At 38.1% G+C, this 27943-nt stretch overlaps 3 protein-coding genes across 3 annotated transcripts; 2 read left to right on the top strand and 1 right to left on the bottom strand.

The window, feature by feature from the left end:
- Positions 1-114: 114 nt before the first annotated feature.
- LOC145212196 (uncharacterized) lies at positions 115-1523 on the bottom strand. Its single transcript, XM_080080236.1, has one exon. It carries the CDS (start codon positions 1366-1368, stop codon positions 316-318), a length of 1053 nt encoding a protein of 350 aa, XP_079936362.1. The 5' UTR covers positions 1369-1523; the 3' UTR covers positions 115-315.
- A 416-nt stretch (positions 1524-1939) lies between these two features.
- LOC145212729 (echinoderm microtubule-associated protein-like 6) lies at positions 1940-26180 on the top strand. Its single transcript, XM_080080963.1, has 43 exons — positions 1940-2223; positions 2813-2950; positions 3105-3264; positions 3718-3816; positions 4433-4501; positions 4578-4763; positions 5024-5159; positions 5331-5532; positions 6190-6327; positions 6590-6721; positions 7378-7502; positions 7914-8126; positions 8701-8865; positions 9422-9510; positions 9664-9806; positions 10618-10804; positions 10897-11002; positions 11257-11451; positions 11958-12073; positions 12150-12233; positions 15409-15565; positions 15630-15712; positions 17045-17249; positions 17673-17754; positions 17885-18027; positions 18212-18348; positions 18415-18537; positions 19003-19234; positions 19404-19524; positions 19657-19832; positions 20199-20318; positions 20829-21011; positions 21102-21217; positions 22097-22189; positions 22328-22485; positions 22906-23008; positions 23292-23480; positions 23707-23879; positions 24344-24506; positions 24623-24726; positions 24925-25078; positions 25195-25295; positions 25501-26180. The coding sequence occupies exons 1-43, from the start codon at positions 2165-2167 to the stop codon at positions 25523-25525; spliced, it is 5883 nt and encodes a 1960-aa protein (XP_079937089.1). The 5' UTR covers positions 1940-2164; the 3' UTR covers positions 25526-26180.
- On the top strand, positions 13194-15396 carry LOC145212730 (uncharacterized). Its single transcript, XM_080080964.1, has one exon. The coding sequence runs from the start codon at positions 13688-13690 to the stop codon at positions 14636-14638; it is 951 nt and encodes a 316-aa protein (XP_079937090.1). The 5' UTR covers positions 13194-13687; the 3' UTR covers positions 14639-15396.
- Positions 26181-27943: the final 1763 nt, after the last annotated feature.

Raw genomic sequence — 27943 nt, 5'->3', positions numbered from 1 at the left:
TTCTTTCAAGCAACAACTCAATTCAAAATCGTGAGACTGAAAAGTGGGGAATCCCCAAGCACAAATTATGTTTTTTGACAAAAAAAAGGGTCAGAATAAAATAGGTTTATGCAAGAAGACGTTTAAAACATAAATACGTAAAATCAAACAACAAGATTACATAATGCACAATTATGACAAAATATTTACAATGCGGGTAAACTATAATAAATCAAAATAGCTTAAAGCAAAGTTACTACAAAAAATAACTTTACAAAGTTTATATTATACTTTACAATATTGCACTGCTTAGTTGGCAAGCTTAATGGCGATTCCTTAGAAACCCAAGTCTACATCGTCGTCAGATTCTTGTAGGCCAATATAATTTATTAAATCTTCATCGGCCATTTTTTCAACTTCAACTTTTTGAACCACTTCGGTCGTGTTTGAAATTTGTTGGAAGACCTTAATAGTGGCTGAAGGCGGTTTAAACGAAACCGACTGAATTTGCGACAAAACATCGCTTACGTCATCATCCACTTCCTCTAACAAGCTTTCCTTATTGGTTGTTTCATCCACTTCCTGTGGGTAAGAATCTTCGGAATCAAGTTGTAACGTGACATCATCTTGGCTGATGTCAGGTATCGTTTGAAATAATCTAGCAGTCTGGCCGTGGGCAGAAGTAAATTCTTGTGAATCAATGTCGTTTCGATTATTCGAAAACATTGCGTTTTGCTCACTTGGTGGCGCGTAATCTTCACCAAACAGCTCGGACTCTGGTAAATCCAATCCTGGATTTTTAAAAAGCTCGCTTTCTATTTCACCTTCGTTTAAGGTCGGTTTATATATTTCCTTTACTGTGTCTTCGGTGATTTTGTCGTTTTCTTCGTCGTTCTTTTCATTTTCTTCGCGTCTTCCAGTTTGCCAACCTAGAAACTTCCACAAAATCTCCGACGATGCAATTTTTGGTATTGAAGCACACCACTTTAGCAGATTGTCAGCGCTTGTTTGGCGATTTTTTGCTTCCGATCGCACAGATGATTTTGAAGACACTATTTTGTCACCAATTCCAGGCCGCTTGGGAATTTCTGGCACAAGTGTTCCTGAAAACTTTTTGTCCAAGTCTTTTCTAAGTTTCCAGAACTCATCGTAAGTTCTATCCTGAGCAAAATGAATGACGCCACTTTCAAACATTTTTCCAGTGGCTACGTTTTTGACTGAAGACACAATTTCGGGAATATTTGTGACAGCTATCAATTTAAAAGTGATATGTGTGCCCGATTTGATTCGTTGGATCTTAAAGTCAGGAACTCTTAGATCAATTCCAGTTTTAGCATTCGTAAGTTCACGATCAGCAATTACTCCGCTACCGATTATACGCTTGAACATTTTAGAACTTTTTTAAGCCAGCCTTTTTTGCAAAGGCAAGTCTCTTTCAAGAATGCCTTTAATAATCCTTCGATTGCTGTTTTTTTTCTTGCAATGCTAGAAACCGAATTTCAAAAAGTGTGTAGTTATTTTACAGACAATGCTGGCAACGAGCTACTCGCATTCCACTTGCATCAGTCCAACTGTTTTCGTCGAGCGATGAAGCATTTCCATTCCAGGTAATTATAGGCTGCTCAGTTTCCGGTGCACAACACACGAACTGGAACAATAGGCTTATTCATTAACTAGGTGAAACCGTAACAATGGGGCTATCTTTAACTTCTTGTCAATGTTTGTACAAACCACCGAGCATGCTTTCGATATAAAACGGTTGTCGGCTGAACTTTAGTCACACATCTTTCGCTTTTCAATACACAGTTGGAAAAAAGATTATTTAATAAATTTAATTTATGTTTTTTGCCATGTAAATGTTGTTTTGTGCTATGAAATGGTTACTATCGTTGATTTCCATTTTTTCTGGTGCAAATCCCGGAGCATTAATTACATGAATCAATGTGAGCTAATGGTTTCGATAACAACTGGGAATTTTCAAAACAAGATCGGTTGGAAACTGGAAAAGCTGCGCTGTGATTGCTATCATAGAATTAGTGGCGCATAGGATCGATCGACTGCATATGCGGGATAGAATTGAAAAGCAGTAAGCGATACAAGTTCGGCCGTACTGTACACGGTACATGTTGAACGGATTACTGACTGTAAAGTTTCAACGGGGCAGCAAATTGAGCAAATTTTTAACATGGCGGATAAAACTGCCCCAACCACGCAACTTCGTCTGGATTGGGTGTATGGATACAGGTAAGCAATTAAAACATATTTCGGGTCAAATACCCAAGCTTTTGATAAAAATAAGAATTGTTTGGCTGAGAAAAACTAAACAAACAAAAACAAACTGTCTTGATTTACTAAAACAATTTGGCATTTAACACAAATCTGTATAGCCTGTGTAGGTAAATTTTGTCAGATACGATAAATCTGCTTTGTTATTGTGTGACCAGGGCTGCTATGGGTCTTAGGTTGAAATGTTTGTTTGTTATTCATTTATAGTCATTTGTTTATATTTGATTTCTGCAGACCTGGAAAAAAATTGATTCAGTGACTGGAATAAATTGCAGTTGCCTGAAGCCTGACATTACATTGATTGCACATTCATAAAAAATAGAATTTCGTAAATTGCATGGTGGGAGTATCACATTGTGACATAGAATGTGTTGATTGCACAATGCACACATTGAGGATTTTAGAGTGGCTTGCCAAAGGACTTAACAATTGAAAAACAATTTGTATTTTTTAGTTTATTTTGCTTTTGAATCCTTGCTTCTTATGGGGTTGGAAAGCATTGATACTGTGGTCTTTTTCAATGAAAACCGACTATTCTTTGTTATAGGGGCCATCAATGTCGAAATAACCTTTACTACGTGCAAAACAATGAGATTGTATATTTTGTTGCTGGGGTTGGAATTTCCTACAATCCACAAAAGCATTCACAAAAGTTTTATCTTGGTCACAATGATGACATCATCAGGTATATTGTTGTTGTGTTTGCTGTATATGTAGGATTGATGAGTTGCTGAAGTTTTAAATGTAATCATGTTAAATTGTGTTTTCTTGAAGTGTTAAAGAAGGTTTTTAGACCCTACATTTTGCAGATTGTATTAACCATTGCTTTTGTGTTGTAGTTTGGCAATACATCCCAATGAACAGTTGGTGGCAACAGGACAAGTTGGCAAAGAACCTTACATTTGTATTTGGAATTCAAAAACAATGGAAACAGTGTCACTTCTAAAAGACCAACACACGCATGGAGTAGCAAGTGTTGCATTTAGCAATAGTGGAGAAGTATGGCATAAACTTTTTACTTCTGTGTTAAAATACCCGGTGTTGGATTTTTATGCATTTTTTGGTATGTTTTTGATATGAAGTGTATTTCCCACTGAATTATAACAGATATATATATATATACAGTGTTTTTTTAAGGTGTTTTTCAAATTTCTCCAGCGGTTTCCCAAAATTTGCCAGTAGCCTAATAAATAATCCGTTTAAGCAAATATGGCTATTTTTTGGTATTTAAATGAAACACTTGCGGTCTCTTAAAACGACTTAATATATATATATATATATATATATATATATATATATATATATATATATATATATATATATATAAATCCATAGTCAATATATATTGGTAAATTGTCTGGGATATATATTGTTTATGGCATTAAAAACATTCTGCTTTACGTCTCACTGGGACAACCTACATGTTTGTGGTTAACATTTGATTTGTAACAGAGACTTGCGTCTGTGGGCCTTGATGGAAGCAATACACTGGTTGTTTGGGACTGGAAAAAGGGAAGAATGCTTGCTACAGCCAAAGGGCACACTGATAGGGTAAGGAAACTTTAACATTGATAAAAGTCATTTTAACATAAAAAAGAAACTGAATAACCTGACTGTATATACAGTACAGTTTTCACCTCCAATATCTTGATCTAACCTAATTTTGATCCATATAAAAATGTCTTAAACTCATGCATAAAATCGACTTCTGTACAAAATTGTTTGCAGTAAGTTATTTAAGTATTTAAGCAAAAAAATAATCAAACGGAGTGCTGACTTGTTATTCGATTAGCACATCAAAATGTAGTGTTCTGTCTAAAGCAGAAAAACCTCTGCTACATTCTTCTCAAATCGGTGTTTGTTTTTATTTCTTGTGGCAAAAATTTGCAATCAGAAACAAGCTGTAATTTTTTTAAAAAAGCCTTTGTGTTAAAATAATTGCAAGAAAGCAAGGATGGGCAAGGATTTATATTGTTTTGAATTTATAAGCAGTAGCATTTATAATGTTTAAAAACTATACAATATTCATCTATGTGGCCACAAATATTTATATTTAATAAATTTACAGATTTTTGAATAAATTAAGGCCTGTCTGTTGCCCATTCTAAGCAACTACCAATCATTGATTTTTTGTTTACATTTTTTTCATACACCATATTGCATGCAGGTTTTTGATATCTCTTGGGACCCTTTATCCGACCAGAGGCTGGTAATCTGTGGAGTCAAACTTATTAAGGTAAAATGGACAAACAATACAATGAGTACATAAGTGCTCAGTTGAAATATTTTGCCTAAACCAATGTTCTTTTCAGTTTTGGACACTATGTGGAAATTCACTAACAGCCAAGCGTGGAGTGTTTGGCAAAACTGGCGATCTTCAGACAGTTCTTTGTGTTTGTTGTGCTGAAGACCAATTAACCTACAGTGGCACATTAAATGGAGATATCTATGTTTGGAGAGAGAACAACTTGGAAAAGACCATCACCACCGCACATAATGTAGGTTCATTATCTCATTTGCCTTGGTGGCACACACAGTGATGTGATTAGCTCATGAAAAATTGATGTGATTTTGCACATCTCACTCCCCATGTTTCATGAATATTAATTATGATTAGTTTGAATGAGCATTGTGTGCAGCTTGTAAAAGGGCCAATCAGAGCCTTAAACATGTATTGTGATGTGAACGATAGCTAAGTACATTATTTTGTTTTGTGTTACGTAGTCCTAATGCACATCTGCATATGATTATGTTTCAGGGTGGAATATTCACTATGCACAAATCATCAGAGGGTTATGCAACTGGAAGTCGAGATGGAAGTGTCAAATTGTGGGATGTAGGTTTTAATCCTCTCACAACGTTAAACATTAAAGAAGCACCCTATGGTTACAAAGGTAGGTCACTATGCACATTCACTATAGACATTTTAATATAAGTCCAACAGTGAAAGTCTGGGCAAAACCCACAGGTCTATTTTTTTTAAACAGAAATAACCTAGGGGTACATTCTGCTACAATTAACATATTTCCATTTGTATCATTTGACCGTTGACTCCTTTCTTTTAGGGCTTTCCATCCGATCTGTGTGTTGGACTAGCGATCGAATTCTTATCGGGACTCAGAACAGCGAGATATTTGAAGTTCTTGTTCGCGATCGCGATAATCCTGCCCCGTTGACCCAGGGTCACTGTGAGGGTGAATTGTGGGGTTTGGCAGTTCATCCACGCAAACCTATTGCTGCTACTGCTAGTGATGATGCATCAGTAAGGTAAAATTAATTATCCGAGAGTTTTTGCGTCTCGTCATCATTAATTCAGAACTCAATAAACAAAATTTCGCAGTTGCCAAAAAAATATTTTTGCTTTAACACCATAATTGCCTAAAAAACACACATTGCACACACAAAATAGTGTGGAGGTAATTTAATATAAACGTACAAGGCAGTGAGAAACTTAAATTCATACTAACTGTATTCAAATTCATTACTAAAACGTTCGGGGTTTAAGAACTTTTGACGAATCTTCTTCGAAAAATCGCCCTTCCGCGGCAATTATTGTCATGTTGTAGTTTGTCACATTGTCAATAATCGAGTGCTTCTGAACAAATTGATTAGTCCCAAGGAGTTGGAACACCGGGATTTGGGGGAACGGCAATGTCGATGGGATCGAAATACACTTTCCAGCCAGCTTTATCCCATTTACCATTCACTTCTAACGCAGTGCAGAAAAACATGTTACATATAATAAAAAAAGGGTTAAACAACTACACTTAAAGATTTATTCCTGATGAACAATTTTTATTACCGAACTTTGCAATTTCGCATTAAAGAGATTCGAAATAAAGATAGACTCAGCTATTTTATTGAATGTGACTGAGAATGGAAGCATTTTATGGTTCGATCTTCATGAACCGTTTTGTTATTCAGGTTGTGGTCGATGGTAGATCACGCGTTGCTAACTCGTTGCAACTTGGATCACCCAGCAAGGTCATGTGCTTTCAACTCAGACGGAACGCAAATTGCTGTGGGTTGCAAAAACGGCTCCTTCTGTGTTTTCCGTGTCAGGTAGGTGTATTAGGCATCACCCTACAATGCTAAAAAAAGTTAGACCTTACCCAACAGAAAAGACTTCTTTTAACACAAAATACACTTTTGGACTTGTTCTAAATCATTTTATTCTGGTACTGTTGTAAACAAGAAAGTTGCGAATATGGTTAATGGAATTCTCACTCAACTTTCAAAAAATTGGAATTTCTCAAAGTTACCTGTCAGAGAAATCATATGGATGCGTTTTCAGCCAAAATTTTGATATCTTTGTTTCACGCAGAGATATGACAGAGGTGGCAAAGATACAAGACAGAAAAGAGGTTTTGCACGAAATGAAATATTCTCCTGATGGATCATATTTGGCCGTGGCTTCCAACGACAACTTTGTCGATGTGTACGCTGTTACGCAAAGGTATTGTCAAAAAATGTTTGTTTCGTATAAGTTTCCTATTTATTTCGCTATTCACTTTTTTATATTTTCCAACACTACTGTGCCTTTGGGCCTGTTGTGCGAATCGTGGGTGTCTTAATAACAGTAAGCCGTTTTTGTATAGCGAGTTACAAAAATCAACCCCAGTTTGATATTTATACTCAAACATAAATAGAAATAGACCGAGCCAAGGCAGAACCTGGGTACTCGGTATCGTGCATCGCTGTTTTTGATACCTGGTGCTCGGCCGAATAGTTGCACAAAGTGACGCGAGCAGTAAATTTGCATATTCATGTCCCAAAAGATACGAAACCAGTGTTCGAAAGGGTACCCCAAAACGAAAATTACTGTTTTTTAAGTGTGTTAGATGGGGGAAACCCGTACTTCTTGGGCCTGTACAGCCTTATACACTGCTGGTGACTTAATGAACCGTGGAAACCTACAAATCTAGCGAAGAATTGCACCGAGCGTGCTTGGCCGAGCAGCGAGCATTAACTAGGTGTTCCGATATTTATCAAGCAAAAATGTATAACTAAATTATAAATTCTACTCTTTACAAGGTTAACGTTTTTGTGAATTCTTAAGTTGCTAACCCAATTTCCCCTCGTAAATTGAATTTCATATTGATTTATTTATAGGTACAAAAAGGTTGGCACGTGCAGCAAGTCTTCAAGCTTCATCACCCACATTGATTGGTCCAACGATTCCCGATTTCTGCAGACAAATGACGGAGCTGGAGAACGACTTGTCTATTCCATGCCAGGTATTTTGTGGTCAAAATATCGTCATATTGTTTTCTCCACGTATAATTTATACATTTGCGTAAGGCATAAAAAACATGAAAATCGATTGTCATACGATGGGCCTCCTTTATGAGCACAATCACATAAGCTTTCTTCAAGAGTGGTTTGAAGTTTTGCACAGTGTTTTTTTAATTTATTTCACCCACAAAATGAACTCGAAATTTGCTGCAACTGTTACAAATAAGTAAATGACTGGGCAGTTTTGCATATTGGTTGGTACAATGCAAAAAATCAGTTTGTGACTTTCAATTTAACCCATAACGTTTTACCCAAAGCATATGTTCTCATTTTTGATTGCGCTTGAAAACAAACTAGATCCCTTCATTTCCACATCTAAACACCATAGATTTTCAAGCTTTATAACTTGCCAGGCGGAAAACACGTGACCAATGCTGAAGAGATTCGTGCGATACAATGGCAGACTTGGACGTGCGTGCTTGGTTCTGAAGTTAACGGTATTTGCCCCAAGTACACGCAAATCAACGACGTAAACGCGGTCGATGCGTCATTTCCAAATGACGTCATAGCGACCGGTGACGACTTCGGTCTGGTAAAGTTGTTCCGGTTTCCAAGCGTCAAGAAAGGTGAGTTCACAGTTAAAGCATTTAATGTTCGCATTGTTTTTTTATTTTTTTTAAAGCTCTAAATACAGGCACAAGTTGACAACAAACTTATACTGGTTACTAAACATGCCTGAGTTAGTTTTGCTTTAAATAGACTGACCAATTCCACAATAACAAAACTGAGTTAATGCTTTTAGTAGGTTTTGGTACGCATCTTCAGTTTTCGTCTGTAAATATATGAGAGTTTTTAGCTGTTATTGTGTTGTATCTGTATAATGAGTAAAAAATGTTTTCGGCTTTAACCTTACATTTTCTCAGCACCGATTGCGCGTCATAGCATATAGAAAAGAATTAGTGTTGTTTCCTACTACTGTATAGATCCATCACTTCATTAAAACGTTAAAAAGTAGATCTGTGTTTTGTTTAATACTCCCAAGTGTATAAGTCGCGTTGGCCTTTAGTCTCGGCGGTTTGCCTTGCTATCGTGACGTATCTTGTCCGCAACCTCACTGGTCGATGTCTTAAGTAAGTTAGTAGATCGATACAGTGCTTTATGCCTCCAGCTAATTGCCTTTCGCTTGCAACACGCTCTTAGGTGCCAGATTCCGCAAGTACGTCGGTCACTCAGCCCACGTGACAAACGTTCGCTTTTCGACCGACAACCGATGGCTGATGTCGACCGGTGGTGCTGACCACGCGCTTTTTCAATGGAGTGTCGTCACCGATGGCACCGGCAGCACTGATGACGCTGTACATCAAGGTTTGTTGCTTGCTGTTCTTTTACTAACATTCTGCCTGCTGCTTAAACGTGCATTTGACGTTGTATTGGGACTGTTGGAACAGCTAGCTTATGCAGTATTATGGAAAACTTGGTGATTTTATGGTAACTAATAAAAAACGCGTTTCCGATCCAAACGTTTGTTTAAAGGTTGTATGGGTTCCGCAAAGCGTTCCACGCGAAAGCCCAAGGTCCCGTTCCTGATTCATGATATGTTAGGCAAACATTGAATTAGAAAAGAATAAAACGGTTTCCTTTGTTTATTGCATTGTTCCCTATTACATTGCTCAAAAACGTTAGCCGCGGATTTCACTGTAAAACTGCTTGTTAGGGTTTTTAATGGAACCGGCTTGACCACAACCCAACGAAACAAAGGATAAAAAATGTTGGGAACTAACGTGTTAACCAATCTGAGTTTAATGTCTTACAATCAATCTTGTACAGCATTAGGGTGTAAGAGATCGTAGCTTATATCACCCTTAAGTGCAATAATGGCTTGCTGCGATTATGTGACTGAGTGAATTGAAATACCGTTTAGATACTCACACCGATTCGTGCAGCGAGGGTTCAGATTCTGATTTGTCGGACGTTGGCGAAGTTGACTCCGAAATCGAACAAGAAGCTCAGGTACGTGTTGATGTGATTATCACAAGCAAGCATCATGTACTTATATATGGATGGAGCAGGTGAAAATACTTACTGAATAAAAAGCAAGCTAACACTCTATAGCAAGCCTACGTTTGTCTGCTCGTTTTTAGGATTCTTATTTTATTATTTTAGGTGAAGTACGATCGCGATATTTCCAAATCAGACCTTAGCAAGTTGAAGCAAATAGCCAAGGAAGGAAACGGCGAAGTTAACAAGAAGAAACGACGAACGAACACCCCGAACGGAGCGAGCTTAAAACTTCAGTTTGTCCACGGGTTAGTGCAGTGTTTCTTAACCTTTTTACCGCTCGTACCCTTTGAGCTTTCATGAAATTTTTTCGTACCCCCTGTCCAAAATGGCCGACGGAACTTAATAAAATTGTAATAATAAGAATTAACGTAATTGTAATAATAGGTATTTATAACTTGCGTGTTGAATGCACGCATTAAAACAGTATTGTAAGTAGTACAAAACCAACCCGTTTTAGACATATAACAAAGTAACTTGACCAAGCATTGCTCATCCAGCAGTTTTATTGTAAACAATCGACGTTTCGACGTCCTATACAAGACGCCTTCATCAGGCCTGGCAGCAATAGCTCATTTCAACAGAGTAACTTGTTACGCATTCTTTACAAATATGCCGAAATACTGTACGATTTCACCCTGCATGTCGTACCCCCTGCTTTAGTGCTTCGTACCCCAAGGGGGTACACGTACCCCTGGTTAAGAACCCCTGGGTTAGTGTAAACAGTACAACGTACGAAGTCAATTAAACTTAACCTTGTCTACTCCAATAACAATCCAATACCAATACCGCGGACCTTTTTCTAAAATGAATAAGCCCTCGTGGAGCAGGATTAATTGCGTTACATTAATACGATCGATATCGGCTTTCTCATTGTTAACCAGACAGCAACAGATAAGGCGTTCATCCGAGCTACTGTTCGATTAAACGACCCATCGCTAATTTTGTTCTCTTGCATTTGCTCACCATGGAAAAAACCGTTACAAAAAGTTTTACTAGTGTCATACTGTTGGACGGCACATAACTGCATTGTGTGTTTATTTTTGATTGTTTTTTCAGTTACCGTGGTTACGATTGTCGTGACAACATCTTCTACACACAGCGTGGTAACGTGGTGTATCACGTGGCAGCGCTAGGTATCGTCTATTCTCGCGAAACCCAAAACCAGCAATTCTATGATAAACACGATGACGACATTCTTTGCCTAACATTGCATCCTCTCAAGGACATTGTTGCCACTGGACAGGTTATAATTTTTTAACTAAAAATTATTTTCCCAAAAAAATGCCCTGTCTTTGTCATTGTATTAACACAACCACTGTTTTATGAATGAAATAGGTTGGGAAAGAACCTTCGATTCACGTGTGGGACATCGACACTCTGACGTCATTATCTGTGCTCACTGGTTTCCATGAACGTGGAATCGCTTCCGTTGATTTTTCGGGTAAAAGTATTATTTTTGAAAGACGTTTGCAATGTATATCCCTAAAGCTGCAGTGAAGTGATATGTGGTACATAGTATGACTCGAAATTTTACCGTAAAATCTACTACAGGTAAATAATAACTGTTTTGTTGTTTACAAAATTGCATATGTTTTTTTTTCGATTAAAACCAATGGGGTGCGGCCATGACCAAAAATGACATATTATAGCCTATAAAGGTGTTACTTTTGTGTATAGCTTTTTTTGCATTAATAGGTGACGGAAAGAAATTGGTTTCGATCGGTCTTGATAACGACCACTCGATGGCAGTATGGGACTGGAAGCGTGGCCAGAAACTTGCCACGAGTAAAACGCACCAGGATAAAGTTTTCCTAGCTCGATTCAATCCGAACAATCCCGACAAACTGGTGACTGTGGGTGTGAAGCACATCAAGTTTTGGCAACACGCTGGTTAGTGATTGTATCCCAAGTATTTGCTGTTGTTAAACACCAAACCGTGTTTTGTCCATTCTCACCCGAATGAATTTCTGTTGTTTGTTAAAATTGATTGGTATGACAATTTTGCTCCACAGCAAACTCTTCAAATAAATTTGGTTGCATTAAATAAAAGCATTAAATCAATATAAGTGATAACGTCGGTTTCAAGTAAAAACCTCAGTTGGCAAATAGAAACAAAAAATCCGTTGTTTTTTTCGATTTGAAACGTTTTGGTTGAATGGTATCGATGTAATCACATTGTTTAAAACCGTTTGAAAAACCAAGTTATATTTTACGTAGTGCATGGGAACGTTACCGCTCGCAGGTCAGCTTGCAAGTGCTTACTTTTTTGTTGTGTTTGTTTCCACACAAAGCAAAAAAATACATTTGGTTTACATTAGATTATTGTGTAGTGTCGTATTTCGTGTTTAACGTTTTTTAACCATAGACTGCAACAAAATAATTTTTGATTTGCACAGGCGGAGGTTGCACTGCACATCGCGGTGTATTCGGTAAAACAGGGAAGTTGGATACGATGTTGTGTGTAGCATATGGGAAGCAAGATCGCGTGTTTAGTGGTGCAGCTAACGGACAGGTAACGTTTCAAACTTTCAAATCGCCTTCAACTTCACTCTCTGTTCTAAGTAAAGCCTCGTAATTTTGCTTTGCAGGTATATATATGGCAAGGCAACAACTTGCAACGCACACAGAAGGCGCACGACGGCCCATGCTTCGCAATGCACGCCCTGGATAAGGTATGGCAGATTATATTCCACGTTTTTTGTATTCTGCAATTGTTGATTGATTGTTAACTCTCGCGTCTTGGATTTTCTTGAATGTTTGCTTGGTCTTTGATTGTTGATTGAACGGCTTGGCGGACTCAGAATTCGACCCAAGCTAGTTTTAAACTCTATTTTTCCGAGATTACAACGGTTAGACGTTGGAGACTCGGTAGAAGAAAGAAATCGACACTAACCAGTTTAAAACGTGAATATTGTGGGTAAAATCCAACGAAAATACTATTTTAAAACAAATGAGCAAAAAAAATGTATGGCTTTGTTTGTATTCAAATTTCGGTCGATATATTTATTTTCAAATCTGGTTGAAACATGGTTTTCCGGCGAACACCCATCCAAAATCATATTTTTCTTAGTTTTTGTGCCGCCAACACAGAAAGGTAATGCTTCCTTTTTGTCAACAACAATTTAAAACTCTGTTGTTGCCGATTTGGAGGTTTAATAGGAGGCTAAAACCGGCCCAAACCAGTTTGAACAGGGAATATTGTGGCCAACATCATCCCATACCAGATTTCTTATGGACCTCTCTAAACTCAAAAATGCTGTGGATTGAATGTTCGTTGTGGAGGTTTTAGTCAGACAAAGTCTAAAAATATGTGCTAAAATTGTTAAAACGCCACATGAGTAGATCGGTATTTCGTGGCTTACTGTTTGCTTTGGAATATAAACTGATTTGCAATGATTTGCCCAAACCTGTTTACTGTTAAGTCGGGAGAAAATATTTAGCATACTATTTCCTGTATAAACCGCATCAACATAATCACACCAGCTGTGTTGCGTAATTACTATAGATTTAACTAATACAAAAGCCCAATATTTCTCACAAACAAAAGTGATATTTTGGTGCTGAATGGTTAACATTATATTGTACTGCATTTTTAAAGAAGCAGCTGAGGATCAATAACAACATTACTCAATAAACCTGATTCAACTGAAATGAAATACGATCCATCAAATTTGCATCTTACGTGTTTTCCACCTGCTTAGTAATTATTGAAATCTGTGTCTTGATTCTCAGGTTTTAAATGCTATTCAGTTTTTTACTACAATTTATGTTGGTCTAGCTGTTTCAATAGGAACATTGTTAACTATTTCAGATGATGATTGTAGAACAGGTTTTTTATATTCTTGCATCAGGTATCTTAGAAATGGTCTTAAATCTATTTTAGCAGATCTTAAACGAGACTTTTGAAAAGGTGCAGAATTGAAATGATAGCATTTTTTTATTCCCATGAAAAAAAAACTGATTTTGAAACTTCTATCGCCAAATAAAGATAACATTATGCATTATTTAAATTGCATCATGCAGATTTGATGAAAAATTTAAGTATTAGACATTTGCGGCGTTTGTCTTGCTTTGTCAATGTTTTGCTACAATTGATGTTTATCAACCTTTAAATTGAATAAAAATCATGACAAACAACACTTCTTTCTTTGTGGAAAACTCAACTGCAACTAGTCAAGGAATGTTAGCAGCAGAATGGAGTTTACTTGGATTCTTGACTTTGACCATTCTGTACTTGACAGTTGCATCGGCAATCTACCAGTTCACATCAAAACAACCTGGATTAAAGCTAAACAACCGACTTTGCACATTGTCTTGCTTGTTGTTGCTCTGCTACGCGGCGCCAAAATATGTTGAAACCACTCGAATTTTTCTTTCCCCTGCAGTCTGCAGTTGGATAATAAACCCATCTCGTCTTTGTGTTGTATTTTCCCGTTTCTTTGTCTACTTGTCGCTGTGGGTCCGACAACATTCAGTTTACAATTCCGTACACACTGAAGCACAATGGACATGGTTGGCGCGAAAGTTAAGTTTGGCGACCTTCGTCGGAATTTCCATATTTTCTATTGTGCAAGCTTTGGGATTTTTGATTAGCGCAGATCTGGTTCTATGTGGAAAATACAGCAATGAACTGCCTTTTATTCTCATCTGCACAATAGGTTTCTTTATTTCACAGCTGCTTTTGTTGGTGCTCCTGTTTTTACCTTTTTGCAAACACTTCTCGTATTTATCAGAAGCGAACACGGTCTACGTTCGCTGCGCCATCACTGCTGCTGTGTGTGTTGTGTCAGACTTTATCACGGCTGTCGCTTCACCGATTGTAGCCAATTTTACCACTTCCGTCTCAACGATCTTCATCAGTCACGTTGTTTACGGAAACTATATATTGAACGTGGCTGCTTTGATCGTTTCGTTCCCCGATTACGCCACAAGGTTGTTTCCCTTCAAACTGGAGCCTTTGAATTCATTTAACAATGGGGATGAAGTTATGAAACTTGGTGGTTCAGAAAGACCAAGAATAATTATCGATGCTGGGGATGATGGGGTAAAGATCAACAACGCTACATCTGAGATTTAATCTGAGAAATTTGTGTTTTGCAAAATAATCACGTTCCTTGCTGCCGTGTACCATAAGCTACAATTCGTATAAAATCGTCACTGTGTTTGTGCTGCACCCTTTCTTCCGGCACCTGAAACTATCCAACAGGGTTTCTTTTGGTTGATTATTTTCCTGTTGAACCAGTGGTGTATCTAAGGGGGGTCCGGAAGAGATCTAATGACGCCATTAGGGAAATTCCCCCAAAAATCGTTGGAACCTCCCCTCTTTCAAAATTTCTGGATACGCCCCTGTGTTGAACCCACCCTCTTTCCCTAACACGGGTGGTTAACTTCTAGGTCCCAACTTGACTGGTTTTGCCAACGTAATATTTTAAATACTTGTAATAGTTCCGGTAATGGTAAATAAGCTTGTTTTTTTTGTTTTGTGCTCTGTTTTACCGAACGGTCTTAGTTGTTCGTTTGTTGTGTTGTAGTGTTGTTTTATTTAATTGTGTTACTTTAAGAAGCCAACTGTTTTATTGCGTTGTGAATAATTTGTTGTGTTGATATTATGTCACAAATTACGGTGGTTAACATTTATGCTAAATTAAATTATTAAGACTGTTGAAACTAAGACAACATAAGACACGATCAAAGATTCTTAGGACATAACAGCATGGAAGCCCACAGTACCGTACGCTCGGGTCAGTCGGTGCCATGTGTAAAATCAGTAAATTACAACCTAATATTCAAAATGACAAACTCGGTGTTTAAATACGTCCAAATGCCAATTGTGAAGTTTCTACACAGGGCTTCGTCACTGGTGGTAAAGATGGAGTGGTATGCCTGTGGGATGAAAACTTCGAGCGTTGTCTCAAGTCATATCCACTAGCCAATGAAAACCTCGGACCCGAGTCACGTGGAAGGTTACTTGAGGACAACCCGTCAGTGCGCGCCATAAACCTCGGTAAAACAACCGACTTTGTAGTTTTCTTTGTAATTTTTACTTTTTACGAACTCGTTGGATTTAGGTCACGGCAAAATATTGGTGGGAACCAGGAACGGTGAAATACTGGAGATTGACAAAAGTGGGCCTTTCTCTGTGCTTGTTCAGGTAAAGACCATCAATTACGAAATAGCATTGTACACCAAAGTGGTATACTACAGATTTATATAATGGAGGATAGACGACGTATTTAAAAACTTAGAATCAATGGGTTCGGCGCAATCTGACCTTCTGATAGACTCGTTCTTCAAATAGTTCTATTTGAATAAGGAACTGACTATACCAGTGGTTCTTAACCGGTGGGAAATTTCCCACTAGTGGGAAATTTAATGTTTTTAGAGGGAAATTATGTGAGTCAGAAGTCACCAAACTCGGGCCCGTGGGTTGAAATTAACCATTGAAAGTTAATTTAATACAATATTTTCCGCAACAACATGCAAGATTAACTGTACCTAGGCAAGGCACATAAAAATCCAAAAATCGTTTGTTACGTCACAAACATTACTAAAAGTATCAATGACTTTGTTATTGTTCGCGAATAAATGCATTTGATCTGTTGATTGTGATGCAATAAATGACTAATGCAAGCACAAGAGCTTTTTCAAAATTGCACACGATTTTACTTTCTCACGAAATCACTATTCAAACTAAATAAGATTGCAGTATACCAGGGGTCGGCAACCTTTTATACGACGCGTGCCAATTTTATTGTTATTTCCATGTGTAAATGACCTCGCGTGCCAACGTTTTTTCTAAATAATAGCAGTGCGTGCCAGCAGTTATTAATAGTAAAGAGAAAGCGGAGTGTTTTGTGCATGTAAGGCTAAATTTTAAGACAATGGCGTAGTAAAAACTCTAAACAAGCAGTGTAACAGGTTAAATTATTACTTCAATATAAACATGCAAATCGGTTGGCGTGCCATGAAAAACCTTCTCGCGTGCCAGGGGTTGCCGACCCCTGCAGTATACCTTTAAGGTTCCGACCAAATTCCGACCAAAAAGAATATTTTTTTGTTAATGTTGGGCACAAAACATCATTATAAAAATAACAGAGGGGGGAATTCGAACTTGGTGATTTACTTTAGTGGGAAACCACACCAAAAAGGTTAAGAACCACTGGACTATACCATGCTTGTGATTCAACTTTCGGCGGATTCTCCACTAAGCCTGCGTAACTCAGCTGGTAGAGCGCGAGTCCCGGAAAGAATCCTGTCGTGGGTTCGAATCTTACCGTTATCGACTGGCTTTCTTTCCTTTGGAACCTCTTTCCATAGTTGGAAATATTTGAAAAGATTTAAATTTATTCGTTAGCTTCTTGTTATAAAGTGCTAGAGATATGTCCTTCATGATCCTGTTATGCTTGGTACGATTGGTATCCCAATCTTTTAGGCAAAAGCGTGTTATATATTAAGTGGTTTAAAACTTATTTTTTTGCCACAGGGTCACGGAGAGGGTGAAATATGGGGTTTGGCTTTCCATCCTTCCAAACAGGAGTGTTGTACTGTGTCGAATGACCGCACTCTACGCACCTGGTCAACACAAGCTGGACATCATAAAATGACCGCTTCCCGGAAGCTTAAGGTTGGCGGACAATGTTGCGCCTATTCACCTGATGGAAATGCAATTGCTGTGGGTTGTAACAACGGTAAGATACAAAGATTAGTTCCTAATATCAGCTTCTAGCATGATTTCTTCTTGACGTTGTAATCTTTATTGCTCTATTGTTGTACTGACTCGAGATCGTTCGAGTCATGATTTTCTTAAGAATTAGCTTTACTCGAGTTAGCTGAAAGGTTCGACTTCACATGAGCAATAAATGACGGACTTTTCATTTAAATTCACTATTACTTAAAGTACAATTTACCACCTCGGGAATTGGTTGATCTGACTGCACGGGACATAAATCAATTTTTAACTTATTATCATGACTTTTTAACACTGACCTCCACGGTTTAATGTGGGTGGGATCATGAGGTCGTGATTTTTTAATGTAGCAACAATTGTGTACAACAGGCGACGTTTTGGTCTTTGTGTGAATGCATTTAATATTTTTGTTTTATGTTTTTAGGGAGTTTTATGGTGACTAACGCTACCTCATTAGAGACACTAGTTGAATTTCATCACAGAAAAGAAGCAATTTCAGATGTCAGGTGGGTAAAAAAGTAACTCAATGACATGTAAACAATCTATAAATATTTAAGTGCTTTATTTCTCAATTTTATCACCATTAGAGATCCCTGAGGGGTGTTTTCCAAACTTTGATGTATGTTCTACTTTCAGGTTTTCACCAGATACTGGAAAGTACCTCGCTGTTGCGTCACATGATAACTTTGTTGATATTTATAACGTGTTAAACAGTAAGAGAGTGGGAATATGCAAGGGAGCATCGAGTTACATCACACACGTCGACTGGGATGCCCATGGTAAGAAACGAAAGCACAAACATTCGTGCTTGCGCATTTTCTTTGTTGCTTATTATACCTTTCCTTGAGACCCAGGGGAACGTCGTTCTGGCAATAATTCGTTACCGGAACCGCGTTCTAGAGTGTTCCGGATTACTTTCACCTCTGTCGTAACATCTAACAACTTTTCTGCTTTTGTTTGCAGGAAAATTGATTTGCGTCAACAGCGGCGCTAAAGAGCTGTTATACTTTGAGGCGCCCAGAGGCAAAAGACAAACCATCAGTAGTGATGACGCAATCGAGTGGACGTCATGGACGGGTGTGCTCGGCAAAACTTGCGAGGTGTGAAAGAATCACCTGTTACCGTCCCAAAGGATGGGTAATCTAACTACTTTTTGTTCATTTTAGGGTATTTGGCCCGCGTATAGTGACGTAACAGACGTAAATGCCAGCTGTCTGTCGGCTGACAAGAAACTTTTGGCAACGGGCGACGATTTTGGTTTCGTTAAGTTGTTTTCCTTTCCGGTTTTGGTGAGTAAGAGCCTGCTGTATGCAATTATCGAAGTATAAGTAACCGGCATGAACGAGAAACACAATTAAGTGTCTTAAGATCGCAATTAGGTACAATATGTGTCTTGAAAAGTAACCTAGTTTACACATATACCTGGCAGAAAACCCACATTAAAAAACAGTCCGCCAAGCCTGTAAGTAGGGTTTTCCAAATCACAACAGAGCACCTAAGCAATTTCATGCAACAGGCTAGAAACATCCGGCAGCAACTGACGTTTAAACCCATTATAAAGGAGTAGTCACACATACATACAATAGAAAACATAACGCAACGGTTTTTCTCATATTTTGCGCTATTGAAAAGCGTTTTTATAAAACGTGCATCCTTTGGTTCGAATTTTAAGAAGTTGTTATTTCCGTTTGGTAATTTTGAAATGTCAGTCAAGTGATTCCAGACAAAGCAGTTTGTGTTATTTCTGTTATCAGGGCAAACACGCCAAGTTTAAGAAGTACGTCGGCCACAGCGCTCACGTGACTAACGTGCGATGGTCGCATGACTCGGCACAACTCGGGTCAGTAGGTGGCGCTGACACAGCACTTTTTGTATGGGCAAACGAGTGCATTGAAATATCGGGTAATGAGATGGGAACAGTCGCATCCGATGTTCATTACCATGGTGACAGTGAGGATTCAGATACTGACACTGAGGAAGACGGAGGTGGGATAATGTTTTAGTCTTTAAATCTTAACTTTGCTTTAAGTGTGCCGTTTTTTGTGTGTGGAATCATGATTGTCCCAAACGTTTTTAGTCTGTTTTTACTTTTGCACGAGTTGTTTTCATTTGGTTTTAAGCATTTTTGTAATTTTTTAACTTTATCGTTACCTAGGATATGACAGTGACGTTGCACGAGAGAAGAACATGGATTATGCGAGCAAAACCTACGCCGCTAACATCCGGGACACCAGCGGCGTAAAACCTAATGCAAAAGAGATCGAAGAAGTTGAAAAGTGAGCAGGCAGAAAAAAACTAGTTGTTGTTTTACAAAATCATTTCAAAAAAAGTTCCACATTTCCTGCTACATTCAATATAACTTAAAACCAAACCTAGGCAGTTTTGTAACTCTCAGATTTTCTTCATAGGCCAGCGGTAAGCCGGGGAGTCCCCAAAACCGATCGCGTTTCGCGTAGCGATGACGTAGCCGTGAAGAAGGTTACGGATCTCGAGCTCCACCACGTGTTCGGATATCGGGGTTTCGATTGCCGGAACAACCTTCACTATCTCGATGATTGCCAGCAAGTTGTTTATCACGCTGCAGGTGCGAAACTAATGCCACACGATTTATAAAGATTTAAATCATCGTTGCTAAAAACGAATGTGTATGGCGTTTATCGAAACGGTAGCTTATCAAAACTGACCTGGTCAATACATTTGATAAGCGAATCAAAATTAGGAAAATTGGTATGTAATTTTGTTGTGGCCTAAATGTGTGAACTTAGCCGCATTAAAACTCATAATGATGAGAAAACACATCTTTTGGCATTGCCCGATCGCAAGTTTTCAAAATGCGCTACCAGTGCAACAACTGAACTTTGGTTTTGGGGGCAAAAGTTAGAAGGACCAAAACTACGACGTTGAAAGTACACTTGACATTAAGATTCAATATTGTTGGTGTTTATCGCAGGTGCGGGCATCGTACAGAACTTATCTTCTGGTCAACAAACTTTCTATCTCGAACACACCGACGATATTTTGTGTCTCGCTGTTAACCAACATCCAAAGTTTCAAAGCGTGGTAGCAACAGGTATGGTAAAATATTTGTTATTCATAGTCAATAACACAGTGGTTCCCAACCTTTATCGACGAATTTCTCACTTAACAAATCAAAACATTCTCATTCCAATAGACATACACCAGATCTAAACCATACAAAGTTCACATAAAATTGGGTCTTTTATCAACTTTTATATTCCTCGAGCTAAATTGTCTATTTACAAACCACATGTACAATTAAAGTAAACTTCTTCAGTTTTAAAATTCCTCCCCGTTTGGGAAACACAGGTCAAAATATGCTTATAATGTAACGTGTATCGATAATTTATTCTTAGTTTTTATGTGTCATCTATAATTGTTCGTTGGTAGCGAAGTTTTTCCACAATTAAATCACTCCTATCGATATTAGTCCGAGTATTTGTTACATTTCCATAGAGTGCTTCGTTTTGACACAACTTTAATTTTTCCTTCATTTCACCTATTAATGACCATTGGAAAGAAAAATGGCATGATAGGTGTTACAGAAAATTTTGCTTTTTAGGCCAGCTCGGCAGCAATGCTTCAATTCACGTGTGGGACGCTGGAAGTAAGAAAACGCTTTCAATACTTCGCGGCTTCCACACAAGCGGCGTTTGTTCGGTCAACTTCAGCGCCAGTGGGAAAATGCTGTTGTCTGTAGGCTTAGACGACCAACACTCGGTGGCGGTATGGAGGTGGCAAGAAGGTAAAAAGAAACATACAACCTCCTTTTTTCCCCACTAACAGGTAGTTTGTCACTTTATTCTTTAAATAGTGTGATTTTTTTGTGATATAGGCGCAAAGGCTTGTAGTCACCCAACCAGCAGACAACGAGTGTTTTGCGCTGAATTTCGACCAGATTCGGATGCTGCTTTTGTTACAGTTGGCGTTAAACACGTGATGTTTTGGCAGGTCAGTTTGTTGCCACACTTCCCTTCGACCTGGCACCATCGAAAAAATGTCTTAATTGCAGTTTGTTTGTTTTTCAATTTTTGTTTGTTATGGCAGTATTTAACATAACAATAAAATTGCTGTAGACCAGTGGTTCTCAAACTGTGGTACGCGTACCACTAGTGGTACGTCGGAACTTTTTAGTAGGTACGCGAGTAGCTTTCTGCGAAACCAAATTTAAGTCAAATCTAAAATTGTAACTCAACTGACCCAACCGATCAGCCCTGGTTTGGGCGAAATTCGTATTTTTGACATTATTTTGCTAGCGCTATAGCTAGATTAAGAAAATGGGCTTATTTCTTGGCATATCTATTAGGGATGTGCCAAAACTGCAAGTGTTCTGTTTGGTCGAGCACCGAGCATCTCACGTTAATGCTCGGTGCTCGGCCGAGCACGCTCGGTGCATTATGACGTCACAAAAATCCCCTTTCTACGTTTTAGCTCTACAAGGTCTCTTACGTCACCAGCGGTGTATTAAGCTGTACAGGTCTCAGAAGTACACGTTTTTTTACAATCTAATACATTTGAAAAAATCATTTGTTTTTGTTCATAGACACCCTTCTGAATACTAGTTACCTATGTTAGCAGGGCATGAATATGCAAATGTACTGCTCGGGTCAGTTTGTGCAGCTGCTCGGCCGAGCACCGAGCATCAAAAACAGCGATGCTCGGTACCGAGTACTCGGGTTCTGGCTCGGCTCGGCGCATCCCTAATATCTATTAAAACAGGATTTAGGACATTATGTGGTACGCAGCGATACAAAAAAATTGTCAGGTGGTACGCGACCCGGAAAAGATTGAGAACCACTGCTGTAGACTTAAACCTGATTACACATTCAGGTTTGTGGATCGGCTATTCTTGGTAAACGAGGAGTTCTCGGTGCTACGGAAGGAATCCAAGCACAAACTATGCTTTCAATTGCGTTCGGAGCGGTATGTGCCACATTTTCTTGATTTTTACTGCAAATCTATCGAGAATCACAATTATATCACCTCTTATCATTAATATTTCTCATATACCACGTTGCTGTTTATTTTTTAATATGTTGCATTTACAACTTCTCATAACAGGAGGATCTTACATTTACTGGAGCGATGAACGGTGACGTGTATGTTTGGAAGAAGCACATTTTGTCACGAACTGTCGCAAAAGCTCATGCTGGACCCGTCTTCTCCATGTTCACCACACTCAGGGATGGACTGATTGTCACCGGTGGTAAAGAAAAACTGTAAGTCTGCTAATATCGGTATCATCCCCTGATTCTAGTTTAGAATTGAAATCAAATACTTACTTGACCGCCAACGATGCCCACTGTTGGCTATAAGTCGTTGGCTGTAAAGACCAGTATTCCAGTGCAGGCAGGCTATTGCACTACAGTTCGTTGGGACTTACAGTCTTAAAAGCTATATCTCAACCAATATGTTCGATGCCACAAACGAGCATAAACCACATTGGAACTGCATTATTTCAATCTAAATGTGCGTTTAAAATCGAATAAGAGTTTGGAGTATATTGCAAAAAACAAACAACTGTGGTATGAAAGTGAGTAATGCAAGATTTAAGTAGATTTAAATATGAAATACGAGCAAACTTTAAGCTAGATAGGGAATTCGTTGACCTATATTTATCGTTTCCTCATTTTCCCCAGCACCAAAGAAGGAGGAGCAGTGAAGCTGTGGGATCAGGACATGAGAAGATGTCGGGCCTTCCAAGTTCCTACAAGTGTCGTCAAATCTGTTTCACGCGGAAAGGTTAGACAAAAAAACCTATAACAAATAACATTGACTCATATATTATGGACAGTGTATTGATGGGTAAAATATTGCATGTTGATTCAAGTCGCTAATGTAACATGAACAATTAAAAACTTCCGCATGAATCGGAGTTATATTGTCCAATGTTTGCTATTGTTTTAAAAAATGATTTAAACACATTAAAACTTGTTGGTAAACTAAACATACTACATGGCAATACACTTGTTTTTGTTGAAGGTAGGTTATTGACTTTAATTCGAATTTCGTATGATTTTTGTAGGGCAAAATCTTAGTTGGCACAAGAGATTCAGAAGTGATGGAGATTGGTGAGAAGAATGGAGCTTGTACCACTTTGGTGTATGGACACACTGAGGGCGAGTTATGGGGATTGGCGTGTCATCCAACCACTATGATGTGCATCACTACATCTGACGACAAGACGGCAAGGATATGGGACGTCAACGAAAAGGTATGGAATGATTTGAACTTATAATTTTTATGTTGGTGAATGGCTTGTTTAGTTCACACTTTATAAAGAGAATAATCTTGTTTAAGAAAAGACGAGACTAAAACCGCAATAAAAAAATCCACAACTCACCTAAAAAACAGCCATAACCTATGAATTCTACATTCACAACCTTTTTGGCAGTATTGTTTTAAAAAAACTGTTAAATAGCAGCTTGCTTTTTGCCAAGGTCATGCTTCACAAGATATCGCTGACCGCCGGATCACGTGCCTGTGCGTTTAGTCACGATGGTACGCGCGTTGTGATTGGTCAGAATAACGGCGAGATTCTCCTGCTCGATGTTGTGTCACTCAAAGTTCTTTCCAAAAAGCGTGATCGAAGCGGAGCTGTGTATGATATCAGGTTTGTATATATTCTGTTCTTAATAATTCACAGGAGTGTGCTTAGTTTAATTACACATATTTATCTCCACGTTGCAACAATGCTACGAACAACCCTGTTATTTAAATATGTCAAACGTGGTAGATAGATGAACGTTTGGATATTAAACGTTTTTTAGAAGTAAACTTAGCCTGTATTGGCAAATCTTAATCGGAATGTTTTGATAAGGACACATGTGCAAAAGTTAAATGACTGAAATGATGTAGAGATATTAGCAAAATTAGTCAGACCACAGTGTCGAGTTTAAATTTACTTTTCTAAACCTTTTAAGGTGGGCACAGTATTTGGACGAAATGAAGTTATTTCTTATCGTAAAGTTATGTTAGTTTCACGTGCGAAAATACAACTGAAAAGCGGTTAAAAACGTTTCAAAATGTTTTTGACATGTGAAGGTGAGAATAACGTTTTCAAAAATTTGTTTTTAGATTCAGCCCCGACGACAAAATCGTGGCAGTGGGCTCATCCGAACAAACTTTAGATTTCTATGAGCTAAACCTGGAAAACGCGATGAACCGTGTCGGATATTGTAAGCAGATTCCAAGTTTCGTGTTTCAGATGGATTTCTCCAAAGACGGAAAATATATTCAGGTTTTTACACGTAGGAAATAAGGGACAGGCCTGACCGTGTCCGACCACTTTTGTTTTTCAACTGAAAAATGGCTTTGAGTCAATTGCAAAAAAATACAAACAATTTGTGTTTCCAGGCTGGAACGGGATCCTACACACAGCTTGTATTTGAAGTTCCTTCTGGAAGTCCGGTGGTGGATACCAAAGTCATTAACAAGATAAGCTGGGATTCGTGGACTAGGTAGTTTTACAGGCAATGAGCGCCATAAATCGGCGGTTTCTTTATTTCTTCTTTCGTTAATTTTTTGCTTTTGCTGTTTTAATTTTGTTCTGTTTTAATATGATGTGAATGAGTTAATACATGGTTGGGAGCCAGTGTTATAAATCATTGTTTTGTTTTGGGGTTTAGTGGTGATTAGAAAATATGCTGTTTTTCTAGTGTTTTGGGTGATGACGTTATCGGTATTTGGCCAAAGAACTGTGAGCGCGGTGACGTCAACTGCGCTCACGTCAGCCACGGAGCGAACGCAGTTGCTACGGGCGACGACTTCGGACTAGTGAAACTTTTCGACTTTCCATGTCGCGAAAAATTTGTAAGTTTTGCACCCTTGATATAATGTATGTCCAATAAGATGTGCTTTGTCTTAGTGTGGTTCGACTGTTTTTTTTTTACCTTGATTTCATATTACGGTACGTATTATATTTTCAGACAAAACCCAGGAAGTTTGTTGGACACTCGGCTCACGTGACCAACGCTCGGTTTGTTCGTGACGACAGTCGCCTCATAACTACCGGTGGCGACGATTGTTGGTAGGTCAACCGATGATTGCTGCCATATAACTGCTAACTTTTACCCGTTGAAATCTCATCTATCTAAAAATTGTATTTGAGACTTGTAATGCCCGCGAGGGTTAAACATTAATCTTTTTAGAACAGTTTTGCATTGAGTTATTACGGTCTGCTTATAGAAGAAGCCAATCTGCTTACCTTTCAAAGGTTCATGTATTGTTTACAGTGTCTTCATGTGGAAATGCAGCTAACCAACGAAAATCGCTCAGGAAAAGGCAACACCAAAATATTGTAGTTTGTAAAGTTGACGAAGAACGAAAGCATATCAAGTGATATATCCCACAACATTAACGGTCCTAAACTATTTTGCTTTTTTATCAGGCAATGCATCCAATATATAACACAGTATGTTGGATTGAAGTGTTGAAAGAACATTCTAACATCAGAAATGTCCTCTTTATCGTATATTTGTTTGCGGCAGATATTCCGAACAGTTGTGACAAGAAGTTGGAAGTTTTGTATGTTGCACATGGTCTGAAAGTGCAAAAGCGTTTTATTATTATTATTGAATCATTCCCTTTGCGTTATTCATATAATTTCTAGACACTAGCCGATGCGTAACCTCGTATTTTGTTTTTATTTAGTTCATATGCCCATTTCCAATCACTTTTCATATCATCATCAGGTCATAATAGTCTTTCCTCGTTGTTTGATGTCGTCAGACTTGTTCATGCATTTTTAAATCCTACGTAGTTTTGATACTAATCAACTGAAAGGTCCTACTATTCTTGATTTTTTTCTTAGCACTTTCCTGTATTATTCCCCAAACACTGTTGGATGCAGTTTTTCGTAACTATGCTGTATATTTAGCGCGCTTTATTTTTAATACACCAAACTTTAACCGTGGTCTAAGGTCGTACTGTCTGGTAACGTGATTACTGCAGCCGACCAAAAAACAAACTGGTGTTATTTTAACAAATGTAAATTTCCTGCATGTGGGGACAATGTATTAAATAGATTTAAGTCCACCGTGTACAAAACATAAAATATCTTCAAGTTCAGAACATAAATGTAGATTTATGGACAACTGCTGATACTATTTTGTTGCAGCGATAACTGAAATGGGGAAACGTGTAACATCAGAAATATCGTGACAGTTAAAACTATTTCCCCCGCGGTATTGCTAAACCCATTATTGTCGTTTAAAAGCTATTCTAAAAAGTGCTTGTCGTGCTTTTACTGTGGCGTTAGTGGTATGTTCTTCGTTTGTTTGCAAATTTCGAGTCTATGTGTTATGCTTTTAATTCTGGTTCACACCGGTTTGGGGGTCCGGTGGGAGGCAAAAAATAAGTTTTAAACAGTAAAAGCTCCCCTATATTCAAATACGATTTAAAATAGTTTATTTTCGTTGCCGGTAGTTACCGTTTTGGAGATTCACTGGAAGCCAAAAAAACCGACCTGAATCAATTTGAACAAGAAAACCATCCAATATACGAAAGTTTAGAGCTCTCATACTTAAAAAAGGACAGTGCTGTGGATGTTCGTTAGGTCAATTCTAGATAAAGCGAAAAAAATATGTGATAAAATTGTTGAAACGCCACAATTGCTTACCGATATTTCCTGGCTTAGTGTTTGCTTTAGGAATATGAACTTTTTGCAGTGATTAAATCCTGACGGGTTGCTGTTAATTCGAAAGAAAATATTGTAACTTAGTATGCTATCCTCTGTATAAACAGCAACAAAATAATCACACCAGCTGTGTTGCGTAATTATTGGATTCAACAAATACCCAATATTTCTCCTAAACAAAATGGCTATTTTAATACTTGCTGCTTATTGTGAGGGAAAACAAGAATCGATTAAATTGCTTAATCAACCTGATTGAACTGAAACACGATCCACCACAACGCAGTTTGCACCATATGTGTTTTTCACCTGCTTATTAATTATTGAAATCTGTGTTTCAGGTTATAGATGTGGCATTCGAGTTGTTTTGGCTGTTTTCGTTGACTTGCCTGTTTCAGTTAAATTTTGGTATTTCAGATCATAACTATTTTAGATAATGATTTTAGAGAAGTTCTTTTTTTATTCTTGAAGATATATTTACAAATGATTTAACAACTCTTTTAGCAAATCTGAAAGTTTGAGCTTTGGATAAAGCTGTAACATTGAGATAAGCGAAGTTGTCTATTCGAAAATTTTGCATATTCGCAACATAAAAATTTCGTTTCGTCATTTGTCAAGTCTTGCTGCAGTTATGTATTGAAATCTTTTAATTAATTAAAATCATGACAAACGACACTTCTTTCACTGTGGAAAACGCAACTGCAACTAGTCCAGGAATGTTAGCAGCAGAGTGGGGTTTATTTGGATTCTTGACTTTGACCATTCTGTACTTGACAGTTGCATCGGCAATCTACCAGTTCACATCAAAACAACCTGGATTAAAGCTGAACAACCGACTTTGCACATTGTCTTGCGTCTTGTTGCTCTGCTACGCGGCGCCAAAATATGTTGAAACCACTCGAATTTTTCTTTCCTGTGCAGGTGGATAATAAACCCATCTCGTCTTTGTGTTGTATTTTCCCATTTCTCGGTCTATATGTCGCTGTGGGTTCGAAAACATTCAGTTTACAATTCCGTGCACACTGAAGCACAATGAACAAGGT

Source organism: Phallusia mammillata, chromosome 2 (genome assembly GCF_965637545.1).
Source record: "Phallusia mammillata chromosome 2, kaPhaMamm4.hap1.1, whole genome shotgun sequence".
In the NCBI taxonomy this organism is placed as follows: domain Eukaryota; kingdom Metazoa; phylum Chordata; class Ascidiacea; order Phlebobranchia; family Ascidiidae; genus Phallusia; species Phallusia mammillata.
The sequence above is the reverse complement of the archived record's forward strand: the minus strand, read 5'-3'. Positions and strand labels throughout refer to the sequence as shown.

Bases quoted from the DNA above. Each gene is read 5' to 3' on its own strand.
- LOC145212196 (XM_080080236.1), bottom strand. From the start codon at position 1,368: ATGTTCAAGCGTATAATCGGTAGCGGAGTAATTGCTGATCGTGAACTT.
- LOC145212730 (XM_080080964.1), top strand. From the start codon at position 13,688: ATGACAAACAACACTTCTTTCTTTGTGGAAAACTCAACTGCAACTAGT.
- LOC145212729 (XM_080080963.1), top strand. From the start codon at position 2,165: ATGGCGGATAAAACTGCCCCAACCACGCAACTTCGTCTGGATTGGGTG. The intron at 19,235-19,403 runs GTGGGATAATGT...ATCGTTACCTAG, and splicing joins TGACACTGAGGAAGACGGAG to GATATGACAGTGACGTTGCA. The intron at 22,190-22,327 runs GTATGTGCCACA...TTCTCATAACAG, and splicing joins TTTCAATTGCGTTCGGAGCG to GAGGATCTTACATTTACTGG.